At 35.3% G+C, this 27,103-nt stretch overlaps 1 protein-coding gene across 2 annotated transcripts in view; it reads right to left on the bottom strand.

The window, feature by feature from the left end:
• Edil3 (EGF like repeats and discoidin domains 3) overlaps positions 1–26,550 on the bottom strand; it is a 397,607-nt gene extending 371,057 nt beyond the window's left edge. For both annotated transcript variants that reach the window (XM_027927824.3, XM_027927826.3), the window contains exon 1: positions 26,007–26,550. In XM_027927824.3, the coding sequence (XP_027783625.1) occupies positions 26,007–26,073 (67 nt within the window). In that variant the 5' untranslated portion in view covers positions 26,074–26,550. The remainder of the gene's footprint in view (positions 1–26,006) is intronic.
• Positions 26,551–27,103: the final 553 nt, after the last annotated feature.

Raw genomic sequence — 27,103 nt, 5'->3', positions numbered from 1 at the left:
TCCCATCAAATTGCTTTAAAATGAATACTATGGATATATAGATCTCTGTAAGAAAAAAAAAATGCTTCCAAATCAGAGCAGATGGTCCATTTATCCATAGCAATATTAAACACAGCAGTAGTTTAGTACTGTGGAATTATATACACATACTTAAAAATTCATTTATTAAACAGTTACAGAAGTATTGGTAAGTATAGTTTTATATTAAGGTTATGAAAAGGGAGTTGACCCTTGGGAGAAAATTATAACCCAGTTCACCATCACTAGTATGTCTTTTAAATGAACTGATAAACAAAGCTCAAACACATTGTTATCTAATTCAGTTATTCTTTCAGATGGACTCACTTCATTAATGTTTTAAAAACCTTAATCAACCACATGAAAAAAATCATGTAAAGATATCTTACTATCTTACTACCAACATTCAGTAAACAAGATGGCTATAAGGAAGGAATGGCCAGGATGATGTGAATGGGTAAGATGCTCATCCATTAATGTGTTAAGTTTCCTAGGTCTGCTGACAAATTGCCACAAATTTAGTGGCTTGAATATAGCCTGAATTTATCTTACAGTTCAAGAAACCAAGAGAATGGACATCACTGGTCTAAAATCAGGTGTCAAGGTGTCGGCAGAACTGTATTCCTCTCGGAGGCTCCAGGGAAAATTCTCTTCTGCAGTCCTACATCCCCAGCTGCTCAGGACTCCCTGAATTCCTCACTCCTGCCCACTCTCCATTTTTAAAGCCAGCAATGGCCAGACCAGTCTTTTTTACAATGATTCTTCTAATTGCTCTATCTTCATATCTTCTTTGAAGTTGCAGCCTCCCTCTTTCACACTTAAAGCTATCCTTTTAGTGACATTGGGCCCACTAGATAACTTAGGATAGTTTCCTCTTCTCAAAAGCTTTAACTTAATGACACAGACTCATGTACAAAGCCCACATCATTAAGACGTGAACATCTTTGGGGGAGCATTTTTCTGCCTACCACAATCAAATAATGGGCTGTTATTTCCTGTCCCATATAGTCTTAGGATGTAACAAATAATACTCATTATCTTTTAATGATTTTTATAGTGGTGATTCAGAGTTTGATTTTCTAACACCATTTATAGGCTTTGGGGATCTTGAGAGAATAATCTAACATCCCTTCCCATCTTAGCTGCACCTCCTTTCAACTCCTCTTCATCTCAGGACTTCCACTGGGTTCTTACTTTCCTGTGAATCAGTAGGAGCAATGGTGGAGTATTCCATCAATTTCTTCCCCTCCACAGCTGCCGAGTCAGTGGCGGTAAACATGAGGAAACAGGACATAACACCGAAAACAAACTAATCACAAGAATTCTCCACATTCTGTGCAAGCCATAATTATCTATGGTATACCTTGAAACCTCATTGTTTGGAGATTAAAGGCTACTTATAAATGGAGACTGTGCAATTCAGAAACGCACAAGGTTGTCTCCAACTATTCAATATATCTATTCTTCCCCTGACACCTAGATCAGGCAGTTATTGATAAAAAATATATAAACTACAAGGCCAGAGAAAAGTATTGTTCATAATTGTGAATTATCTAGACCATGGGGATGTATGCCAGTTAACAGAGAAGCTTCCCTGAAAGAGGAAGATCTCCTTTGGAATTTATTTCAGATATTGTGCTATAATATCTGAAATTTAAGTTGTGAAAATTTGTTGTCATTCAAGGTTACATGCGATTTTTTTTAAGTATAAGATGCTTAAAACATCTTTAAAACTCATTCTGACTGAACTAGCTAAACCTGCAGGTGGAAGAAATGTTTTGTGATTGAAGTCAATTATGGCATGAAAACACAGTACTTATTTTTATCTCAATTTTTCAAAGGCAGTTCCAAATATTATTTGATTGTGATATCACTTAAAAAAGAGAAAGAGAGAGAGAGAAAGGCACACCTGCACAATTACTTTGAAAGATAACAGTCATGTAGATAAGGGAGCTTGGAATGTTTTATTACAAAATGCTATTTTAATATCATGGCCACTCTCCTTCACACAATTCAAGCTTAACATTTCATAGCTTATTGTTTTAGTCTAAGATGATTTAAATATAAGGAGCAACTTTTTTAAATCAACCAGTTGATTTCATTAAAACATTACTACACATTTCTGCTTTTATAGTATTATTTAGGTATACACAACACAGCAAGAATTTGGATAAACGGCATCTCTAGTGCCCAAATTAGCACAAAATTTATGCAGATAAGCATTTAATTAGAAAATAATTTTTGTGACGCATTGTTTATCATTAAACATACAAGCGTAAATTGTATTTCAAAAAATGCAATCTTATTCTGAAATAGGTAACAAACCCAAGCATTAAATTTCAACATTAGAGTCTTCTACAATGGCTTAAACATACTGAGGTTTCAAATTGAAACAGGTTGTAGATCCCTTTAGAAGATGGAAATATGAAAAGTAAATTTGACATTTAATGGTTAAATTATAAAATTTTAATAGATAAAAAAATTAACTTCTAGGCCAGCTAGAGTTGATTTGGAGCTAAAGAGATGTATTAACATATTTAAAGAATGTGTTGAATAAAATGTTGCGTGGATGAACAAGATGAGAAAGAGAGGTTGTTCTGCAATCAAAGCACCAGAATTTGGAAGGCAAAAAGGCTGACCTAACCCATCTAACCACTGATCAGAACAACAGGAACTACAGCACCAACTTTGGGGCAGGTGGATCCCTACTGTGGTCAGACCACTTTAAATTCCTAATATTAAATATTCAATTCATACAACTAAATTTCTCTCTTCTGAGTCCATGAATATCAAGGAGTGAATGAGCTGACCAGATGTGACATCTGTTTTATATATCCTCCTTGAATATAATTCCCATTATAGAATTAAAAGTGCATATTCTGATACACTGTTTCTAAATTCTGTATCCTTTGAATTCACACCTAAGAAATGAATTGATTTCAGTCCACTGACCAAACCATCTGAATACCACTACTACCATCCTTGCCTCAAGTAAGAGGATGTGGTTCAAGGCCAAAGGATCCCAAAGGATCAAGGGTGTTAAAGAATATGTTAAAGTGGGGCAAGATGAAGCTCTCTGAAAAGAAAAGTAAGGAAATGCAGGGGGTGTGTTAAGAGGAAAAAAAAAATAAGAGACTTACAAGGTCAAAGAACAGGTACTACAGGGATAACTGAGTAATTCAGAATTTAATTGCTTTTCAGTAGTTTGGATCTTACAGAAATATGAGAGGAAATATAGGAATAACTTTTGCACAGCCTTCCCTGAGTTCAATTAATTTAATCAGAACCAGTTAATTTACTTAAACACTGAAGTTTGACAAATTAAAGGCCAAGGTGTTTGAAGCCTGGGAATAAATTCATGTTCCAGAAACATCTCTTAATATAAATTGAGTAGATAAATTGAATGCCCTTTATCAGTCATTTCCTATTAGATTAGTAGAGAAGGAATAAGTAATGCCATCACTTGTGTCAGTTTTTAACCTCTAGAATGGTAATTACCTAAATGACAACCTCAGTAAACACTGAAAGGAAGAGAACTATGTGAATTTCAAAGGAGAACTTGGCATAAATCAGAGAAATCTTATCACAGGTTGATAGGGATACAAGGGGTCTTTTAGGAATTTTTTTGTTTTATTTCATTATAGTTGTATATGGTATATCCAAACCATTGGTGGAAATATTTAGTATAAATATATTACTAACAATGGCCTCTCAAGCAAGAAGAATGAAATATCTTTCCCAATAACTCAGGAAAGGGCTTAATTATCTTAAAAAAATGGCAAAAATAATTTACTTAAGAAATGTCTTAAGAATTATACAAACATGATTCTTCTAGATACTGTTTTTCTTAAAATGATCAAGGCAGAATGTTCACATATTAAATATTTTTAATGTGCTGAAAAGGCGCCCAAAATGAGTAGCACCGAAATGTATATCTTGCCTCTCTATATAGCTTTGTTCTAAATCTATAAGTCAATACTGCAAAATGAATAGTAATAGAAAAGACAAACAATTGATGTTTTTTTCCTAACTTGTTTAAAGAAAATCTCATTATTTTGGACTTGGTTCATTCAGATGTAAGTCTCTCTCTCTTCCCCTCCCTATCTCCCCCCGCCCTCTCTAAGATTTTAAGATTTTTTTTTTTTTCTTTTTGCTACTGGGGATTGAACCCAGAGCTCTTTACCACTGAACTACATTATCAGCCCTTTTTATTTATTTTCAGAATTTTCATTGTTTTATTTTGTGATCCTCCTGTCTCAGCCTCCTAAGTCACTGGGTTACAGGTATGCACCACAGAACCCAGTTACATTTTTTAAGCTGTTAAAGCAAGATCAACAATGAACATCTCCTTGTCACCATGAGGCTAATTACTCTGTAAAAAGCTAGGAATACTGTAACTATCTATTTTCATAAATACATGAGTGACAACTCTATACAAAATGGTTAAGTATAATCTGTATTTTTAGAATAGTGAAATGATCAAAGGTATGCTAAAATTTTCTAATTCTTTAACTGCATACCAATGTTTTTTAAAGTTCTGTTATTTCAAGTTTCAATAGACCAGATTGTTATGAATCTTTATTTTTCTGGAAACTTGCATATTTTACTATAATGTAATTGAATTGTCTATTTTATTCTAATAGCACTGTCTCTCATGTTATAAAAATACTAATAAAATGGTTTTGTGGAAACTCAATTTGTCTTTCAAATATATATTATATCTGAAATGTTTTTCTAACATCTGTAAAACATACCAAAGTGCTAAAAATTCTCTATTATTTTATACTCAATTCCTGTTTCAGAACAAGGCAAAGAATGAGTAATGATAAAATCAAAGTAAAAATGTTTATATCCTATAAAACAAAATATTCTACAAAAATAAAAGAAAATGGTACTTTTAAATAACAATTTATACACACATTTAAATGAACAGACAGGTCTTAGTGGATTTGAAGATAATAATATATTCATTTCCATCAAAGCTATCTATAAATTTAATAGAACTGTATATCAAAAATCCCAGGAAGATTTTTTGAAGAAATTGAAAAGAGAAGTGTCTCTTCAGGTCCTTGGCCCATTTATTGACTGGGTTATTATTATTATTTCATTTTTTGGTGCTTGGCTTTTTGAGTTCTTTATTATACCCCAGTAAAAAGAGCTCTATCTGATGTGTGAGGGGTAAAGATTTGCTTCCAAGATATAGACTCTCTATTCATATCACAGGTTGTTTCTTTTGCTGAGAAGAAGCTTTTTATTTGAGTCTATCCCATTTATTGATTCTTGATTTTAATTCTTGTACCACAGGAGTCTTATTAAGAAAGTTGGGACTTATTCTCACATGATGGAGACTACTGTTTCTTCTATTAGATGCAAGGTCTCTGGTTGTATTCCTAAGTCCTTGATCCATTTATAGCTGAGTTTTGTGCATGGTGAGAGATAGGGGTTCAATTTCATTTTGTTGCATATGGATTTCCAGTTTTCACAGCACCATTTGTTGAATAGGCTATCTTTTCTCCATTGCATGTAAATCAATCAACAAATTCATGAAAAATGTTCATCATCACTAGCAATTACAGAAATGCAAATCAAAACTACTCTAAGATTTCATCTCACTCCAGTCAGAATGGCAGCTATTATGCAGACAAACAACAGAAGAAGACTTTGTCAGGCACCAAAAGTATATACACAATGGGATATTACTCAGCAATAAAAGAGAATAAAGTCATGGCATTTTCAGGTAAATGGATGGAGTTAGAGAAGACAATGCTAAGTGAAGTCAGACAATCCCAAAAAACCAAATGCCGAATGTTCTCTTTGCTATAAGGAGATTGATTCATAGGGGGTTAGGGAGCCAGAGCATGGGAGGAATAGATGAACTCTAGATAGGGTAGAGAGGTTGGAGGGGAAGGGAGAGAGCATGGGGTAATCAATGATGGTGGAATGTGATGATCATTACTATCCAAAGTACATGTATGAAGACACAAATTGGTGTGCATACACTATGTATACAACCAGAGATATGAAAAATTGTGCTCTATATAATAAAAAATTGGAATGCATTCTGCTGTCATATTTAAAAAAATACATTATAAAAGAGATTGACAAGTTGACTCCAAGGAATTTTGAAAATATGTGTTATTTAAAATAGAATAAGTTTGGAGGAACCATATTTCCTAAATTCAAACCTCATGAAAACTTGAAGTCAAAGGATGTTATAGGTGTAAGCTAGAAATCAGATTAAAGCCATAGAATATATACAACCAAGACACCACAACATTCCAACAATTCAATGGATAAAGAAAGTTTTAAAAAATGGTTAGGCCAACTAAATCTTCCTCTGAAAAAGAAAACCTAAATTTCATGACATATACAAAAAATAATTTGAGAATAATTATAGAATTAAAAAAGAAAAAACGCAGGATTACTAGAAGAAAAATGAGAAAATATATTTGTAATATTGGGACAGAAGAAGACTTTGTCAGGCACCAAAAGTATGTTACTGTGAAAGGAAAATGATGATAAAATACATTTCATCAAAGTAGCATCCTTCATCAAAAGACATCAAGAGCGAGGTGTGATGGTGCATGCTTGTAATCACAGGGACTCTGGAGGCTGAGGAAAGTTCAAGTCCAGCCTCTCCAACTTGGCGAGGCCATAAGTTGTTCGGATGTAGCTCCGTGGTTAAGAGCCCCTAGTTCAATCCCCTGGTAACAACAACAACAAAAGATATTAAAAAATTCAACATCATGAAACAGACTGGGGTATTTCTAACATGTATCAAACAATGGACTTATATCCAAAATATGTATGGAATCCAGCATATAAATTTTTAAATACACAAAAATATTGGACACTTCACTAAAGAGGTGACATATGAATGGCCAATAAACTCATGACAATGTGGTCGAAATACTTAGTGATTAGGAAACACAAATTAAAAATATGGTGAAATACGATTTTACAGCCACTAGAAGAGCTAAAATCAAAAGCAACAAAATTTGTTGACAGCCACAAATTTTGGTGAGGATGTGGGATAAGACATTTTAAGGAGAACAAATTATACAATCATATTGGAGTTGTGTTGAGATTTTCTCCAAATTAAACTACCAATGATTCTGCAATTTTGTTCTTAAGTATCCCCACAAGAGAAATGAGAAATGAAATCACGGGTCTGTTAAGAAAGAAAAAAAAATATCTTCTATAAAACTTTTAGATTATTCATAATAGCTCAAAACTGAAAACAACTCAAATGTCTGTCAACCAAAGAACAGAAGAACAAATTGTGATATATTAACAAGGAATATTATTACAGTAAAAAGAAGGTGTGTACTCATGACATGTTGAACAAGGATGAATACTAACGCCACTGAGTTCAGTGAATGACTCTAGAATGAAATGCACAGGCACATACAATATTAAAACATGAATATGGTGTCCAAAACTAGGTAACCTTAATCTAGGTGGTAGAAATTGAATACAAAACAAATGGAGAGGGCTGGGGCTGTGGCTCAGTGGTAGAGCGCTCGCCTAACACGGGCAAGGCCCTGGGTTTGATCCTCAGCACCACATAAAAATAAATAAATAAAATAAATATATTGTATCCAACTACAACTAAAAAATAAATATTAAAAAAATGCGGATAGTAAATACAAAAGTGAAATTTGTTTGGAATGACACAGGAGAACATTCTAGGATTATATAAGAATTCTACATCTTGTTTTGGGTAGTGGTCATGCAGGTCCATACAACTTTAAAATGTTATTGTGATAAAAATTAAATTTTTCCTTACAAAATTTTGTTTTACATTAATTATTCCCCCTAAAATTTTTATAGTAGCACTTTTATTACTGCAGATATATCAGCGATTTTAATGAAAATCTTTGATTAATGAGTCAAAGAAATCAACTTAGATCTTACCAAAATTAGAGTCTAATGAGCTAAATTGGAAATCATAAATACCCTTTAGCTATGTAGGAGTTTTCTACACACATTGTTTTCATAGCTGTGTCTGAGTAACTTATCCTACAACAAGAAGCTGATGTAAACACACAGCAAAGTTAACTTGATACACAATACTTATAAGCCAGCTTTCTACAGGAGCAGTAATGCTAGAGGAACTGAGTTTTAACCATAAACATGTTTTAACAGATTTTTTTACTTTAATTTCTTGAATGGCAGATTCAAAGGTACACAACAATATTATAGGCTTTATTACACACCACTGTTACCCCTCCAACAAAAGAAAGAATGGTGTTTAAATTCCTAGAGTATAACCAAATTGTTCAAGAATTCATCTTTCTATAATTTTCTTTTGTAGGAGTCAGGGAATGGTTGAACTATCTGAATAAGCTCTAAATTTTTAAGTTGTATTTTCCTCATGGTCAGTGTCTTTCTAAAGTTCTCAAATCAAATAAAATGGCTGATTCAAGGCACAATACAAAAGTATGAATTCTTACTACTAAATACTAGAGTGATTGTTTATGCTAATATTGCCCAGTTACCTAAATATGGTTTTATGTAATTCAGTTGCATACTAAAATGTATGACACCACATTGATATACCCACATAAACAATCTAAGAAGTCACTGTTTAAATTAGTATGTGCCAATGCCTGGGTTCATTTTTTAAGTTTTGTTTATAGTAATTAACTTCACAATCCCAAAAGATTCCTTCATGTCTCTTATTATCACCAAATCAAAATACTTAATTTATAGTATATTCCCAATTAATGTTAAATGAGAAAGCTGAAACCTCCAACCCTATGTCAGTGTACTACAAAGCTGTTTCAAGTAATAACAATTTAATATTTCAAAAACTCCTCAATCTGCAAGGAATGCAGAGCAAAATAAATAAGTGCCTCAGCAATAATAAAGAAATACTACTTCTAGTTGACAAATGTCACTTAATAAAGAACAGACACGTTTATTTTAGCAACAATTTTGTTTTTATTTTGTTTAATTTTTTGCAAATTTGACTTCCAAATATACTTGTTTTTAAAGTAATCACCAGAAAAAGGAAGCTAACTTTCATCACTTTTATTCAACATAGCTTTGCATGTCCTAGCCACAGCTATCAGGCAAGAAAAAGAAATAAAGGGCATCCAAATTGGAAAATAAGACAAATTATCAGTTTTCAGACAACATAATTTTCAACATTGAAAATCCCAAAATTTCCACCTAAAGGGTATGAGAACTGATGAATGAGTTTAGCAAACTTGTAGAATACAAAAGCGATATACAAAGATCAGCAATATTGCTATGTGCCAGTAATGAACTACTTGAAAAAGATGTCAAGAAAGCAATCCCATTTAAAATAGAAGACTAGCTAGGAATAATTTAAACAAACAAGCAAAATATATCTACAGTGAAAATTATATAATATTGATAAGAAAAATGAAAAAGGATATATGCTCATGGATTGGCAGCATCAATATTATTAAAATATCCACAAATACCCATAATTATTTACACTTTCAATGCAATCCCTATCAAAATACCAATGGTATTCTTCAAACAACCAGGAAAATCAAATTTCAAGACTTACCTATAAACACAAAAAATCCAAATAGACAAAATCATATTAAGCAAAAAGAACAAAACAAAAGCATTACATCACCCAACTTCAAAACATACTAAAAATCTGTGGTAATCAAAACAGAAAGGCACTGGCATCAAAACATTCACAAAGACAAATAGAATGGAATAAAAGGCCTACAAGTAAACTTACACACTTACAGCAACTGATTTTCAACAATTTTGGTAAGAAACATGCATTGAAGAAAGGACAGTCTTATCAATACTAAGAAAATTAGATATCTGCAAGCAAAAATGAAACTACACTCCCATTTCTTACCAGTTAAAAACCTCAGCTTTAAATGGATTAAGGAATTATATGTAAGAGGTGAAACAATGAAAACACCAGGAAAAAAAAAGGTAAAAATGCTTCAGGACATAGGAATAAGCAAGGATATTTTTCATCAAGGCGCCCAAAGCATAGAATATGAAACTAAATATAGGTAAACCGAATTATATCCAATTAAAAATTTTCAGCATATTAAAGCAAACCATCAAGAGTACAGAAACAATATACAGAATGGAAGAAAATATTTGCAAACCATACATCTGTAAAGAAGTTGATATTCAGAATATATAAGGAACTCCAAAACTAAAAAAATTAAAATAAAAATTAAAAAAATAAAAATTAAAAAAAATGGGCAATTGATCTAAATTGACATTTCTCAAAAGAAGAGGTACAAATGTTCAATAGGTACATACAATCATACTCAAAATCACTAATCATCAGGGAAATGCAAGCCAAAGAAAAATGAGATATCACTTCAACCCAGTAAGAATGACTATTATCAAAAAGACTGAAGACAACAAGTATAGGGGAGAATGTGGAGAAAACGGAACCCTTGCATAATTTTGGTGGGAATATAAATGAGTACAACAATTGTAGAAAAACAACTTAAAGGTTCCTAAAAAATAAAAAAATATATAGAACTAACATGTGATCCAGAAATCTCACTACTGGGTATATATCCAGAGGAACTGAAATCAGAATGTTGAAGATATCTGCACTTCCTTGTTCACTGAAGCACTATTCACAAATTACCAAGAAATGGAAACAGCCAAAACATTTATCAACCAGTGAACTGGATATCTTTATAACATATTAAAAATGTGGTGCATGTACACCATGGATTAGTACTTAACATAAAAATTGTGAATAAAAATATACTCTCCATAAAATAAAAAGGCAACCCAAAGAATGACAAAAAATTTACTTAACTTATCTCTAATTCCTAGAACTCAGCAACAAAAGACAAACCTGATTTAAAAATGGACAAAGAATAGGCAGTTGTTGTGCCTCAGTGGTGGAGTGCTTGCCTAGCATGTGTTTTGATGTGGGTTCTATCCTCAGCACCATATAAAAATAATTTTTTTTTCACTTAAAAAAGTGAAAATATGAAAAAAATATGACATTATTTCAAAAAATGGAAGAAGAATTTGAACAGAGATTTCTCCATAGAAGAAACACAAACTACCAATAAGTAGAGGGGGAAAAAAAAAAGCTTAGCATCACTAATAATCAGGAAAATGCAAATCACAATTAAAATGATTAAAATGAGATAATATGTCTTCACACCCATTAAGTGTGAATTGCAATTTGTTCATTTCTCTGTCTTGCTAAAATCAAAACAAAAAAATAAGTGCTGTAGAAGATGTAGAAAAATTAGTAAACTTCTTTACTGCTGGTGGAAATGTAAAACGATAAACCTGCTATATGTATAATGCTAAACTTCATTTTTAATTTCCAAAATATTAAAAACATAATTAGTATAAGGCTCAGAACTCTGAGTATATACCATAGGAATAAGAAATATGGTCTCTGAGAGATACTTACAAAGTCAAGTTTATAGCAGTGCAATTCACAATAGGTAAAACTTGGAAGGAAACCAAAAGTCCAAGAATGTATGAATTGACAAGAAAAACATGGGATATTCATACAATGAAAGTCTGTTCCATCTTAAAATGGTACTTTTAACAATGCTATAACATGAATTAACCTTGAGGACATAATGCTAAGTAAAGTAAGGTGCCATAAACAGACCAAAACTCTGATTTCACATATATGTAGTACTTAGAGAAGTCAAAACCATAGAGCTAGAATGTGGAAGGATGGCTGCCAGGGGCTTAGGAGAAGGAAAAAAATGGGAAGGTATTGTTCAATAGGTATAAAATTTCAGTTCACAAGATGAAAATAGATATGAAGACAGATGGTGGTGATGTAAATACAGCATTATGAATATATTTAACACCAAGAAACTATTTACCCAAACAGGGTTAATATAGTAATCCTATGTTACATATAATTTAACACCATAAGAATTTTTAAAATAATCTATTATGATATGACCCATTTTATTATTAAGCATATTGTTTAGAAATATTTATTTAAACAATACAGTTTTATTTATTTATTAATTACTTAACATACAGATAGCAGATGTCAGCATTATAACTTTTGTCCAATGAGTATATACCTATCGGTTAAAAATATTAAAACTTTAAAGAAAAAAATAAGGAATTAATTGTCCATCTCCAAATTTAAAAAAATAAATAAATAAATTTTTTTAAAAAAGGACTTCCAAAGTTTTTTTCTTGTCACATTAAAAAAAAAAAAAAAAAAAAAAAAGAAGCATTAGATTTCATGGGTTTTACTCTATAATCCTTTTCCTTTACAGACTTTTCCAGAAAGAAATGTCCTTTTAGAATTTTCAGAGTAGGTGTGGAAATCTCAGAATTCCTGGAGTCACAAAGCACATAAATTGTGTTGGAACCACAGGAGCTTTTAAAGAAGGAAAGAATATAGTTGCCTACAGGGGAATAATCAGCAGTGTGTGGTGACATACAGATGTCATTACACACACAGCTCTAAATAGTGCTTTTTCCAGGGCTTTCCATTCCTGGGCATTCACAGTTTCAGGTGTTGTCTTCTCTCCTCTGCCAAGAACTTCTGTGTTTAGCAGGTGTGAGTTCATGGTGGGCCAGAGGATGCAGGGAGAAGTCATGGCCAGAGGAAAGTTATTGCTGGTGGAGCTTATGGAGTGATTGTCGGGCATTGGGTCAATTAGCAGATCAAAACACTACCTGCAGCTCTTCCACCTGACAATCTAAAACACCACCAAGTGCTTTGATTATGTTGTACATACTTTTCTTGTTGACTCTAGTAATAAAATGACATTTTAAAGCATGTTGTTTATCTTCCACATACAACTATTTTATTCAAATTTGATACTTTAAGATAAAACCTAAATCTTCCTTATAAAATGTTCATAAATGAGATGGCTAGGGAAACATTAGACCATGTATTTACTCTGCTCTTGTAGCCTGCCACTACTAAAGCACATATTGCTTTTTAAAAATGTGTTTCTTGTACTATGATCCACAAGTCAATGCATCAGTGCCTCAAATAGATAAGGACTTGTTAAATAAGTAAAGAGATCTATCAAAGGAACATGCTTTTTAACCAGAATGTGTGTTTGTGTGTGTGTGCCTGCGCGCACTTTTATATATGAACATGGTTGCTTCTCCCTTAAGCATGCATACATAAATTAAGCAAACAAATACTGAGTGCCTACTAGTAGCAACATGTTTCCAGCTAGATATTCATTATGACACAAATTATTCTTTCTGCCCTTACAAAGCATATGGTCTACTGAACACACAATAGAAAATAAACAAGCAAATTAAAAGTGAATATAACTAAAAGTTTTGAAAAATATTCAATTTTTTTCTTTTTGTGTTTTTATTAGTGCATTATAATTCTACATAGTGGTGGGGCTCATTGTGACATATTCATATATGCACATAATATAATTTGTTTCACTACATTCTCTAGTACTTCCCTTTCCCCTCCTCTCTTTCCTGTCTCCATTTCCATTTTGCTACTCTTCTAGTCTTCCTTCTATTTCTTTATGCACATATATACTTTTTATTGGTGAATTATAATTTTACATAAAAGTGAAAATCACTGATATACATATCAGTGATTATATATATATACTATATATATACTATATATATTATATATATATATATCTAAAATATGGCCAATTTTATTCCCCTGTTCTTTCCTTTCCCTTCCTTCCTCCTCCCCCTGATCTACAGACTTCATTTCTATTTTTTTTGAAATCTTCTCCTTTTTTCTTTCAACCTTCTACATTGGACTGTTGACTTTGTGAATATGGCTTATTTCACTTAGCATAATGTTGTCCATCCAGTTCTATCTATTTACCAGCAAATGATATAATTTCTCCTTATGGTTGAGTAGAACTCCATTGTGTGTATATACATTTTTTTCATCAATTCATCTGTTGATGAGAACCTAGGCTGTTTCCATACCTTAACTATTGTGAATTGAGCTACATTAAGACAGGAATGCATATATCACTATACTATACTGATTTCAGTTCTTTTGGATAAATATTGAGGAATGGAACAGCTAGGTCACATGGTGGCTACATTTTCAGTTTTTTTGAGGAATCTCTATTCTGATTTCCATAGTGAGTATACTAGTTTTCAGGCCTACTAACAATGTATAGGTGCTCATTCTTTTTAAAACAATAGACTGCTAGAGAATAATAGCAAGGGGTATATGGTTGTGTATACATGTGTGTGTGCACATGTGTGCATGCGTGCACACACTTCTGTTAAAGTGTACATTACTTAGGGAAGACAATCAGAGAGAGATTCTCTGAGGTTTTGCAGTTTAAGCTGAGGAATGAGCTTGGAGGAGAGAAATGGGAACATATGTGAGATAGTTAGAAATCGATACAGAAATAGAAAAAAATCATATAGAAATAGATAAATTTCAGTTTCCAGAAGATTATGAATACTTGGAAGACCTCAAGAAAGAATAACTATGAAATAAAAAGTTAATGACGGTATATGCACACTGCGTTTTTTTTTTTATTTAGCAGATATGTTCATGACATAAAAATACCAATAAATAGCATAATGCCATTTGCAGGAAATGAAGATCTATGGTGGGAAAGCATGCATCATATAATAGTAACAACAAATATGCTAAATACAGAATGCCAAAACTTTAAGTAAAATTCCTTTGAAGCCAAGTGTAAAATAAAATTATGAATAAAAGCATGGCCTACCTATGCATTATTTAGCAAGGAATGATCCAATAAGTAAAATTAAAGAAACAAATTAAGACATGTAGTTTCAAAATTAAAACACACACACCCACCCACCCACACATACACATTAATGTATGTAGGAATATTTTAAGGAAGCACATCCCTGGAATTCTCTGTTGAATTTTGGCAAGCCTGTGGAATAAATATGTAGGCTACTTGGATGGATGCCAAGCGAAACAACTCAAATGATGAAAGGAATGGTTTACAAGGACAGATTAAAGGAAAAAAAAATGTATACAACTTCAGCATGTCAAAAACTAAAGAAGAAACATTACGGTTTACAAATATTTAAAATGTAAATTTGAGGAAAAGAAATCATGTATACAAGGTTACACAGTTATGAGTATATTAAAAAGGAAATATATATGTCCTTGGCAATGATGTTAATTGTTTTTCAGTAAGAACCATTTGGACAAATGATCCAAAACAGGCAAGAATTAGGGCCACTTATCTAACATATTAGACGTTCTCAGTCCCCAGTAACTATGCTGACCTCAAAGTACATAGAGGCCCATCTAAATGGGATAAAGTAGGTCAGGGCAGAACTGCAGAAACCTTCCTATCCCCCAGCTGAGCTTTAAATTTAGAAGGGATCCTTCTGTGGATTTGGGGCTTTTTTCTCTAATTGTGCTACAATGAAAATATTCCTGGATTTGGATCTATAAGACCTAGTTTTTAGTGCTGATAATGTATCCTATTCTTAGTCTGAATCCTCCCCTGTCCATGGGGATAACACCCCATTAGGTTGTTATGAAGTTTAAAAGAGCTGCTGTATGAGAACATACAATGCGTCACTGTAAGTTAAGATTTATCAACCATTATTATGAGTTTGATGTGTCACAGTCTGTAGGACAAGGACTATGAAAGAGAAGAGTGCCTGGGACAAGGCTCTGTCAGTCATCGGGCTCTAATGGGACCATCTCTCCTCCAGGTCACTCTTTTGTCCTGCAGCCTTCTGAACTGGATACTGTTTTCTCTCTCTTAATCTCTAGATTTGAAATTGTGATGCTAAGTCCCTGTTCTTCAATGGGTGTCATTTCCAGAACATTCTTCCTCCTTCCTCTCAAAAACACCCACGTCTAATTTATGTCATATTTCTCTACTCCCCATATGCCTGCTTAAAATAATGACCCCTGATTTCAGTACCCCATCCCCTTAACTCTTCGAGGTTTCTATTCCTAGTTCAGCATTCCTCTACAACACTTCTCCTGGCATGTTTTGGTTTTTGTTTTGTTTTTGTTGTTATTGTTGTTGGGTGTGGGTGTGGGTGTGTGAGAGAGATTTTAATACTCACATTGATGATTTTCCCAACATCTGGTCATCCAGTGTCTTGACTCTTTTGTTGTAATCATTTTACCGTCTACCCTTCCTCAGCCATAATTCCTACAGTGATACAGCCCAATTTATATTGCCAAAATTACAATTATAAAGCAACAGCTCCATAATGTCAGACTGCCACTTCCTAAAGTACTAAATTCAACCTTTCAGTCCAGCCCCATTAGGACTTCCAATCTATGGATTCTCTGTCTTTGATAGAACACCAATTATCTTAGTGTCAGGAACAGGAAAAAGAATTTTGGAAAGTACCTGAGTTTGGGCTTTAATAAGGCAGAAATAGAGAAGTCATTTGGGCATTGAACAACAACAAAAATGGATAAAAATAATGGATAAATCCATACATGGTCAACTACAGAGACTAGAAAGGAGATAAAAAAAAAAAAAAAAAAAAAAGAAGTAGTAATGACTGGAAATCAGAGTAGTGACCACAAATGGATTCAGTTGAGAATGAAGGGTAAGGAAAAATAAAAGACAGAAAATTCTAGTAAGAGGTGGAATATCTGAGACATTCGAAGTACTTAAAGTACTTATAGCTGAGTAATTTCATGTGATCAGAAATTCCAATGAATAATACTGCCAGAAGGAAATAGGGGAGGGAATCATTAGTGTTGGGAATTTCCAGGAAATTTATATCAGGACGTTAAAAAGCCGGAAGCATCAAATTTTAAGGGAACAAGGCTCTGAAGTCAGAAGTGAAGGATGTCATGAAGGTTAATAATGGGATCCAAGAAGAAAAGGAAGGCTTATATGCCAGTGGTCAGAAAGAAAGTGTTAATGTTAGATAAAGAAGCTCTTTGGAATCATTTTTGAAAAAACAACTAGTATTCTAATCCATCCTCTTCATCTCGTGACTTCAAGAATTGAAAAAAAAGTATAACTTATAATTATGTCAAGCAAAGCATCATAGCAAAAAGGAGTAAAAAATGTTTGAAACGAGAACATGTAGATCCAGATTCAGACTCTATGAGCTCTTTAAACTCCAGAGTGTGTGTCTGTTTTGAATCTCAGGTTCCTTATCTGTAAAATCATATTAAGAACACCTTCTCTTCTTGTGTTCCCTAAAACAGAGGTGCAAGATACTTCTCAATTTTTTACTATCATTTTATTATTTTAAGGGATATACCCAATGAAGCACACTGAGGTCCATTTCAACTCTTAGCTACTAATGCATGGAAGAGGAGATTAACGAGGATGAAGTCATGTAGATGATATGATTTTCATTATTTTGTAAAATATTTAAAGTTATTAGTTTGCTTTTTAAGAAAAACTTCAGTTTTGTTTAAATAGTTTAAATAAACTAGAAAGCATAATATTCTACTTGATGTGGTTTGAGACTATTTGGTGCCTTTGTTTGGTTAATATTTCTTATGAGTTTATATGGAAATAAAATTAAATGAGGATGGAATACAAAGCAAATTAAATTCTTTCATTAAGCTAGCAGACATAAAAACTTTGTTAACCTCTAAAATCACTGTATATTATATTATGTAACTGAAAATTGCAGAGAAACCATGCTCCTACACACCTTACTGAATAGCAATGGAAAAATTTAGAATGGCCAAATCCTAAAATGCCAAAATACATGATAAAAATCTTGTTAAAAGATTTTAAGGAAAATTTGCTTCAAATCACTCCCCAAGTGCACCTCTTCTATCTCCCTCAGTATTCTCACTAGTGATGCATTCTGACAGACACACCATGTTTTGTTGAATAAAATCAGCATATTCTTTCATTTCTGAATGTGAAAAATGCTAAGACACCTTATCAACTTAAATTTTGAATTTCAAATAATTTAAGAATTCAAATGATTTCCCCTTCCAAAATAATTACTAGTTAAATAATGAATGAATGTGATTTGTATGTTTCACAATATTAACATTTAACAAGGTCTCTCCATTATATACAGGATGTTTCACTACTGGAGACAGTATCATTTAGTATGTAAAAGGGGAGACTCTGGATTCAAATTTGATTCTAATGTATAAGCTACTTTGTAGCTCTGAAAGTTATTATCATGAAAATCATTAAACATCTCTGTATCTCCATTTTCTCATTCACTTGTCAATCATAATAGTACCTGTGTAGTAGAACTAGAGATCATAATGAGAACAGTGAAACATACAGTATGTACTTAGTACAAGTTAGACTTATTTGCTGTACTTAAGAAAGCTATCAGAATGAAAGTCTCTTTTAATTTGTCTATCAAGACATTTATGCTGACATGATGTCAGGCTTCAAGTAAAGGAAAGAAAGAAAAGAGAAACAGGATTATGCAAAAAAACCATTGTTTTTAAGTCAAAATTAAAGTTAGGCAGAAGTGTCAGAACCTTGTATCTAACAAAGGAATCTATCATTGAAAAGAAGCTTTTCTCTTAATTGAAGATTCGTGACAAACAAAAAGCACTCTATATTCTACATTACATATTTATCAATAGTCTCGCAGAAGCATTTAGGAGTGCTTTCAAAGTAGGTTCACTCTACAACACAGAGAGTAAGAAATGGTTATGTAAGAGAGTGAGAAACAAAGCTTTTAAAGTTCCTGAAACTGCTTTTGACCTATTTATGTATGTGTGTGTGTATATATATATATATATATATATATATATATATATATATATATATATATATATCACACTGCTGTTTAAAATGTGCAAGTACTTCCTAAGCAACACTCACTCATGTGTGTGAAGGGGGTGGATTGTTCCACTAAGTTCAGCATATATTCATTGTTTGGATTTTTACTACTGTTGTTTGGTTTTGTTGTTTGTTTTGCCCAGCACTATGTTAAGCCCTGCCTCTGTAAAAAGCAAAAAATATTAAACAAGAACTTGAAATATAAATATCAAAGCCTTATGGATGGTAATTTGGTTTTTGTTTTTATGTATAAAAAATTCCAAAATGTTAGGGTTTAGAATATATAAGTTAAACCATAGGAAGAAAAAGATAAATGCACAAGCAGAAAAGTGATGTGCATAAAATTAGAGTACATGTACACTTAGAAAAATGTGATGGGAGAGGGTAACATGGATGTCAGGACAAGCAAAAAGTATAGCTGCAGGTGGAAGGTTGTTGTAAATTAGAGGTTCACATTTGTTTGTTTTATTTCAAATAAAAACATTCTCCAATGTGCCCAATTGACTGTTCTGGATTTGTCTGCTGAAGGGTCATGAGCCCAGGTTACCTCAGCTAACCTCTGGTGTCAGTAGACTCTAAATGGTCATCCAGACCTAAGTCAAGGGACTTAAAGGATTATTTTTGCATTTTCAAAATAAACTACTTTGTCAAATGTCACGCATAAACCCTAAGGAATGCATGGTGGGCTAAACCCATTTAAAGATTACCTTTACATCAAGCACATTATCATCTAACACGAGAGTTGGATTTATGAAATATTATATCATATTAAATTACTTTAAAATAGATGAATCGGTTTGATACAGATTGGTTTTAGAAAAGAGAAAAAGTAAAGCCAAGTAAATCTTCTTTCGCCATAGTAACAATCACATTCTAAAGTGCTTTAGTGCTTAAAACACCTTCACCTAGTTTCTTGAACATAAATCTTCCATTCTACCTCATGCACCATAAATCTTCTGTTGAACAAATCTTACAGTTACAATCAATGCAATAATGCATATTAAAAACCAAAATAGCAGTATTCTCTTCTAAAATATAACCAAATAATTGCATGTATCTTATATGATTTCTGAGGTGTACCTCTTTTCTAGATGCTAAATACTATGTCTCATAATACCTTCATTTCATAACTTAGAGTAAAAAAAAATGTATGCTGTCTTCACTGGCATGATGGGCCAAGTGGCTAAAAATTAATTTCTCAGATTTCTAACTCTTTCATCATAAAACAGGTTTACAAGCTTAAATATTTTTGATAAAATCTCTTCTCAATAATATCATTGCCTTGGTACTGAAACATGATGAACATATTGCAGATAGTGTTTCTCTAGGATGCAAGAGCAATATTTGTATCAATTACTATACTGTTCTCTCATAGAGGGATACCTTGAAGTCTGTACAACCTCCACCACACACACCCTAAATGTCCCCAGTTTCTTACACTGAAAAGTATTACTGTTCTCTTCATCTAACAGCTGGCATGTTTTATTGTTCCAATTAAGCCTGACCTATTATATCATATACCTTTAATTTCCTGGATACAGGTTACAGACAATGCAAAACTGTGAAAGCCAAGATAAATAGACTATTGTACAATGAATAATCGAAAGCCTAAATGTGACATCTATTTTAGGTGGTCAGGAGTTTTTGATACTTTCTTCTAGATTCTCAGCTGTGTGTTATATGGATGAAGTTGCGAGGCAAGTGATTTCTACACTGAACGGTGAAGATAAATTACTACTCAGTTGATAACTTTAGTTAGGGCAATTTGATAAAATCAAGGTGTAAAACTTCGAGTTGCTCCTTAGTTCCAATTCCAATTTATTTTCATTTATAAATCTCTGAATTTAGTAGGTGGGCTTTAAATGATAATCTTCATTTTTTCTACCAAAAAGAAAAAAGTGCAGATTTGACAGTGTTTTGTAGATTTGCAAGCTTTGAATAATGACAACAGAATACCATACAGCTTTATAGTGAATGTGCTCTAGTTGCTAACTAGCAAGAAAATGGAAGAAGGAAAAAGAGAGAGGGGTTTTGTTTTTGTTTTTAAGTTCAGGAAGACTTTTAACACAGACAGGATGCCACTGGAAACAGGTCATTTGGTACATCAGTGACTATGTTATAACCAGAGCTGTATGCATTGCCTCATGCCTGTAATACCAGGGGTTTAGGAGGCTGAGACAGATGGATCACAAGTTCAAAGCCAGCCTCAGCAACTGGGTGAGGTTCTAAGGAACTTAGCAAGACTCTCCCTCGAAATAATAAATAAATACATACATACATACACAACAAAGGGCTGGGGATATGGCTCAGTGGTTAAGTGCCCCTGTGTCCAGTCCCTGATCAAAGAAAAAAAAAAAAAAACTGCTAGCAAGATTGTAAATGTAAATATACCACTAAGGGTTATATCAGCAGATATGGATGTGAGAAGTAATGTTGATAAGAGTCAATTTAAAAAAACGACTTCAAGTCACTGATAGAGTCTGGTACACAATATGCACATATATAATCTATATTTAGCATATATGGATTAATAACTGCCTAAAATTGATAATAACAAAGATTTATTTCTCACATCACATTTAGTCTCTTTTGGTTACACGACTTATGTTATTCCAATACTTGTCCTTTCCAGGAAATACATTTTACCATCACAACAGAAAAGAACAAATATAAGCACTCATCTCTTTGCATTGAGGGACATCAAAAATATAGGGGAACCTTAAGAGTAGGTATGGAGAGTAAGGTTAGAAAATATGCTAGAAATTTAAGTCGTAATTTTTTTTTTTTTTTTTACCAAATACCTGATAGACTTATGTGTTCATCCTTGGACTATAGTCAGGAAACACCTGAAAACAATGGTTCAAACCTAAGGGTGAGCTTGGTTGTCTGTGGCACAGCAATTCTTTTTCCAACTTAAAATTCTATGGTACAGGCACTAGCTCCTTACAAGACCCTTCCTCTCCTTCTCTAGGAGCACTGAAAACTCATACATCAGTTTCATAGAAGGTCATTTTATGGGAATTTGTAAGTTAGCACTTACTCTCTACTTCTTTTTAGTTTTTATTTTTTCCATCTTTCTTTAAAAGATCTCTATTGAATATCCTGACACCTGCTGGTGAGGGCATGGTTAATTCCAGTATTGTTCCCTTCAACAACTCTCTAAAAGCAAATATTTAAAGAATTTTATAGATATTTTTAGTGTCAGTTAAGCCCTAATTTATTCAGTTTAAGTAATATCTATCAGTCTTACAAAGAAAGCCATGAGAAATACTTTAATAGTTGCTCTACTTTATTTGTGCAGCCATATGACTTTGTCCATAAATGCATATTTTCTTTGACTAACCCAAAAATATTGTAATCATCACATGGATTATGATAAAAGAACAAAAACAAGAACAAATGTGCTAAGCATCTTCTTTTAAACACAAATAAGAATTTAATAATAGGAGTGGCTTGGCTTTGGTTTTCTACCTTTTTTTTTTTTCATACTAATGCCAGTTTTCAAACTACTTAGCAAATAAAAAGAGTAAACTGATTAGCTGTGATAGAAGCCATACTAATTAAATATTTGTAAAATTTGCTATTTTTTACTCAGTACCTTCTCATTATGATTTACTTCTGGCTTGAACTGAGTTCTGAAGCCTGCACCTTTTTTTTTTTTTTTTTTTTGGCAAGGATTCAATAAAACTGCTACATCATAAATCATACTCAAAGCCCCTGCACCTGCGAATGTGCAGCAAACAACAAATATGAGAATTACTTTCTTAGGCTTTAAGGAAATTCAAATGAGAGAGTTTCTAAAAAATTAAACACAAATACACTCCATAGCATTATTTAAAACTCTTCAAAGGATGAAACACCTACGAATAAATAACCTAATTAAAATCTTGATCTTAAAATCAAGGAATTTAAGAGTTGAGTACTAATATAGCTGTTAAAAACTATGAAATATATTTTGTAATGGTATTGAGTAATCATGCTATTTTATTTTAGTCATGTAAATTTATTCCTTTATGTTGCTGTAATTTTGTAAGAAGGAAAAAATCACATGTATTCAGAAGGAAAAGCAAACTTTATTAAAATATTTATTTAAAGCATTTTTAGATCTGAATACATGGTTTATATGAACATTTACCTGAAGATATTTGCTAAAAAATACAACAGAGTTTTAATTTAAGGAAATGTTCAGAAGTGCAATACATTTGCATCTTTGGGGAAATCTTTGCAACTTCAAGACCATATAAGGAAGAATAGACCACTTCAATGTTTTCACCATCATTTTTATTATAAGTGTTTTTCAAAAGTCATATAATCTTAAAACAAAATACATTTTAATTCTATGAAAACATTAGAGAAATAATCCGAAAAACTTTTTCAGGACGGAAGGAAAAACTTATTGTACCATGGCAATGTAAGGCATAGCCGGATTTTGCATCTGTGACAAACTACCACAGCAGTATACTTCATTTTCAGATATTCTTAATTTAACATTTCAAAATTATCTTTAAATATTTCAGCTTGAGTCTGAAATTAGTATTTATTTTTAAAGTATAAAGTTAGTGGTCATGCTAATTAGGAAATGAAGGCAGGAATGTGTAATAATAACAGAAACCTGTTATTTCAGCGTAAATATTGATAATACTATATAAATATATAGTATTATATGGAGTAAGACTGTTATTAGTTTATCCTTATGTAGAATTAACTAAAAATCACCATTAATTAAAAACAGAAATGCAATGTCAATGATTCATAGTATTTAGGACATGTCTAGACATTTTTAGATAGTGCCATTTGCTTAAAGACTTCAGGCACAAAACTGCATGCAGGCAGTGAGGGACAGATTGCATAAGATGTCACGTGATTGCTGCAACTGTATGCATGTTATTGAATTTTTTAAAGCAAACCCATAATGATGAATAATTTAGGAGTTAATAAAATATTCAATCTGACTGATCCATTGGTTTAATTTTAAAATAAAGACAACTAATAAAAGGAGTTGCATATCTTTATCATATCCCATGCATTAATGCACAACCCACACAGAGGGAAACACCAATTCCTATAAAGCATTAAATACATTAGATATATGGTATCGTGTGTGGAAAGAGGAACAGTCTCAGTGTAAGCACTGTGAAAGTTTGCCCAAAGTTTAATTGTGTAGAGCTTTCAGGCAAGCTGTACTCTGCCTTCTGCAGAGCTGGGAGAGGGGGAAAACAGAGAGAGGTTGAGTTTTTACAGAAAGAGCTGGAATAAAATGGCCAGTGCTTTCCTAAAGCCCTCTTTTCCTCTGCCCCACAGACAGGCTGAAAAAATAAATCTGAAGAATATGGAGTATAAAGCTGCCCCAGAACTATCTATGAGAACCAAAATGGAAAGCCTAGCTTGACTGATAGAGTAAGTTGTGCCCTCAGCGTGGGTATCTTTAGCAGACAGAGTTCCCAGCAGCCAGATTTACCATGCCCCAAGGCTCCTGTCACCAGACCTGGAGAAACAAGAGCGGCCAAACATGCTATATGCACTTTCTCCTCTCCCGTCCCCGCCGCTATCCACTTCGGAGTGGGAACAGAAGGTGGAGGCACTAGCTGGGTGTACATGCATGTGAGTGGGTGAATGTGTTCGTGTTTGGGTAGGAACAGAGGCGGGGAAGGAAGGAGGAGAGGGGAGTGCCTGCAGTTCTTCCCTTTCCCTTCTTGCTAAGGATCAAAGTGCAAAAGGAATCCAGAGGGGAAATAAAGGGAAAATAAAGACAATCAGGGCACTTATCTTTTCCTTAATGCTGGGGAATCATCCGAACACCTATGAAACCATTTCGATTCTTTAACCTTCAGTGGAGCGGATGTCGCTGCCTGATAACTAGAAGGACACTTTGGTAAACACAGTCTAGGCATACACCTACATACACGCCCGCGGGCTGGGAAAAATAGCCACATTCTGGGGGGAGGGAAGGAGACCAAAGCAAAACGCGGCCATGGATCTCTACTATTGGGGATGAGAGGGCATCTGGCCAGCAACATTCGACGACTTAGGCAAAACATTCAGTCACTCAAGAGTCCATCTAAAACAGATAGATGAGTGCATGGATGGATGGTGTAGAATATTCATGCAGTGTCTAATCTTAAATGAATTTCAGTCAACGCATTTTTAAATCCAACTACTTTTTTTTTTTTTTTAGAAGCACAGCGTTTTGAGACCCTGTAGTGTACTCGGCTGGCTCTCCACTTGAAGCTGTCTGCAAAGGATTCTATTACCCGCGGATCCCTTTGAAGGGGCTTCCCTTATCCGTGAGCGCAGGAGGGGCACAGATCCCCAATACCCCCCTTAGAGTCTCTGCCGCTGCACCAAGCGCCTTCCTGACGCCAACACAGCCCCTGCCAGCGGCAAGACCTAGGTCTGGACCAAGATTTGCATTGACCAGCCACCCTCTGAGGACCTGAAAGTCACCTAAACATCTCCATTGGAGACTCCTCGAAGTCTTGGATATTTTTTAAAGGCTGTTTTGTTTTCCTTCTTTTTCTTTTTTTCCATGCAAGTCATGGAAAGAGCGACCAGACCAGCTCTTGCAACTTTTCTGCTCCTGGGCTGGGGGCGCGAAGGTTGACTCGCACTGCAGGATTCTATTACCCAGAGTTACGCTCCTACCTAGAGGTAGTACAGAGCAAAGCTCCAGGCCCCTGGGGTTAGAAGACGGGCGGGTTGTTGTAATCAATGCCGTGCGTCAGGGAAGGGGCGGTGAGAGAAAGCCCGTGACCTACCAGACCCCTCTCCACCTCACCCGCGGCCAAAACTCCCAGTGCCGGTTCGGGTTGACAAATGGTTCAGCCTGGGCCCTGTGCCAGAGCACCGCACGCCAAGCACCGACCGCCCTGCGGTTCTCTAGCCTCTTCCCGCATCAACTAGACGACACCCTGGCGCCCTTGTCTCCCTGGCTTCGGCCCCTACGAAAGCCCCGCCCGGCTTCCACAGCCAGAATCATGGGCACTTGCTAGTGAAGGATCGCTCGGCGACCCAGTAGCAGAATCGCTGGTGCCGGGGAACGCCGTCATCTTCCCACCACCTTTCCCCCTCCGTCTTCCTCTTTCCTAGATCGCACCTTTCTTCCTATTCAGCCCGGAACACTCGGCTCGGACTTTGCTAGCACTTTTCCAGGGCACCCAGGGCGCGCCGCCTCTTCCGCGCCGCCCGCGGCGCTCGCCACCGGTGGCACGCACCGAGGACAGCCCGAGGGCCCCTGCGCAGCATTTCCCTGGGGACTCCCCTCCCGTCCCGCATCCAGCGATCCGGGCCCCGCCGCCTCACCTTTGCCGAACTGGGGGACACCGAGGCTGAGCCCAACCAAGAGCCAGGTGAAAACCAAGCGCTTCATGATCCGGTCTTCCGGACGTGACCCTGGCTGGTCAGGGGTCGTCACCGAGAGCAGTGAAACCGAGGTGGCACCGCAGGTCAGCAGTAGACTCCGCCCCTGTTAGAGAATTCAAGAAGATGTCTTCTTCCCGCAGCGCTTTCTTAAACAAATTCTTGGAGAGGGCGAGAAAGAGTGGTGGCCACCAAGAGGAACGTTTCCTCCCCCTTTTTCCTGCGCTCCGGCGCGCGGAGGTGGGTGAGCTCCCTGGAAGCGCTGGCGGGCTCTGCCCTCTGCTGCGGGTGGGTCCTGGCCGAGGTTCGGCGGGCGGGGCGCGGACTCCCGTGGTGGCTCCGGGTCTCCCGCGCGGGCGGGCGGACCCGCGGGCGGTGGAGAGGACAGTGCGCTTAGCTCGCGCTGTTAACGCCGCCGCGGCTGCGGGGCTTCTGACTTGGAGAACAATGAAGCGTGAGCAGGAGGGGAGCGAGCCGGCGGCCGTGAGCGCAGTGTGTACAAACAGAGGCGGCGTGCGTGTGAGCCTGAGCCTGGCAGGCGCGCTCCCTGCTCCCTGGGCGCCTGCCCGCCCCCCGCCCTCTCTCTTATTCCCTCCCGCGTTCTCCCCCACGTCTCTCTTTTTCTCCTTCTCTCCCCCTCCCCCTCTGAGGTGGCTCCTTCTGCTGGAAGAGAAAAGGGAGACAGCCGCAGCCACACCCTGGCACCTGCCACCACCTCCGAAGTTCCTACATTATTGCCTGTACCTTTTTCACACAGCTGGGTACTGAGGGGTTAAGGGGAGCATCTTTGGTGTCTGAAAGTCTCTTGGTTTCTAGCATTGGCTTTATAATTAACCACGTAAAGGATTCCCCTGAACTTCCTTTCTCAGTATAGCCCGGGAAAATAAGTAGCTGTTGGGGCACAAAGCTTCGTGAGAGACCGAACCCTGCAAAGTGAATTGTCCTGGTCCGGATTTCTCAGGAAGTGCAACTTAGTCAGCAGCCAGATGCTAATCAGCTAAGACTGGGCTGCTCCACTGTATGGACTGCATTTCAGTTAC

This window comes from Marmota flaviventris, chromosome 5, assembly GCF_047511675.1.
Source record: "Marmota flaviventris isolate mMarFla1 chromosome 5, mMarFla1.hap1, whole genome shotgun sequence".
Taxonomy (NCBI): domain Eukaryota; kingdom Metazoa; phylum Chordata; class Mammalia; order Rodentia; family Sciuridae; genus Marmota; species Marmota flaviventris.
The sequence above is the reverse complement of the archived record's forward strand: the minus strand, read 5'-3'. Positions and strand labels throughout refer to the sequence as shown.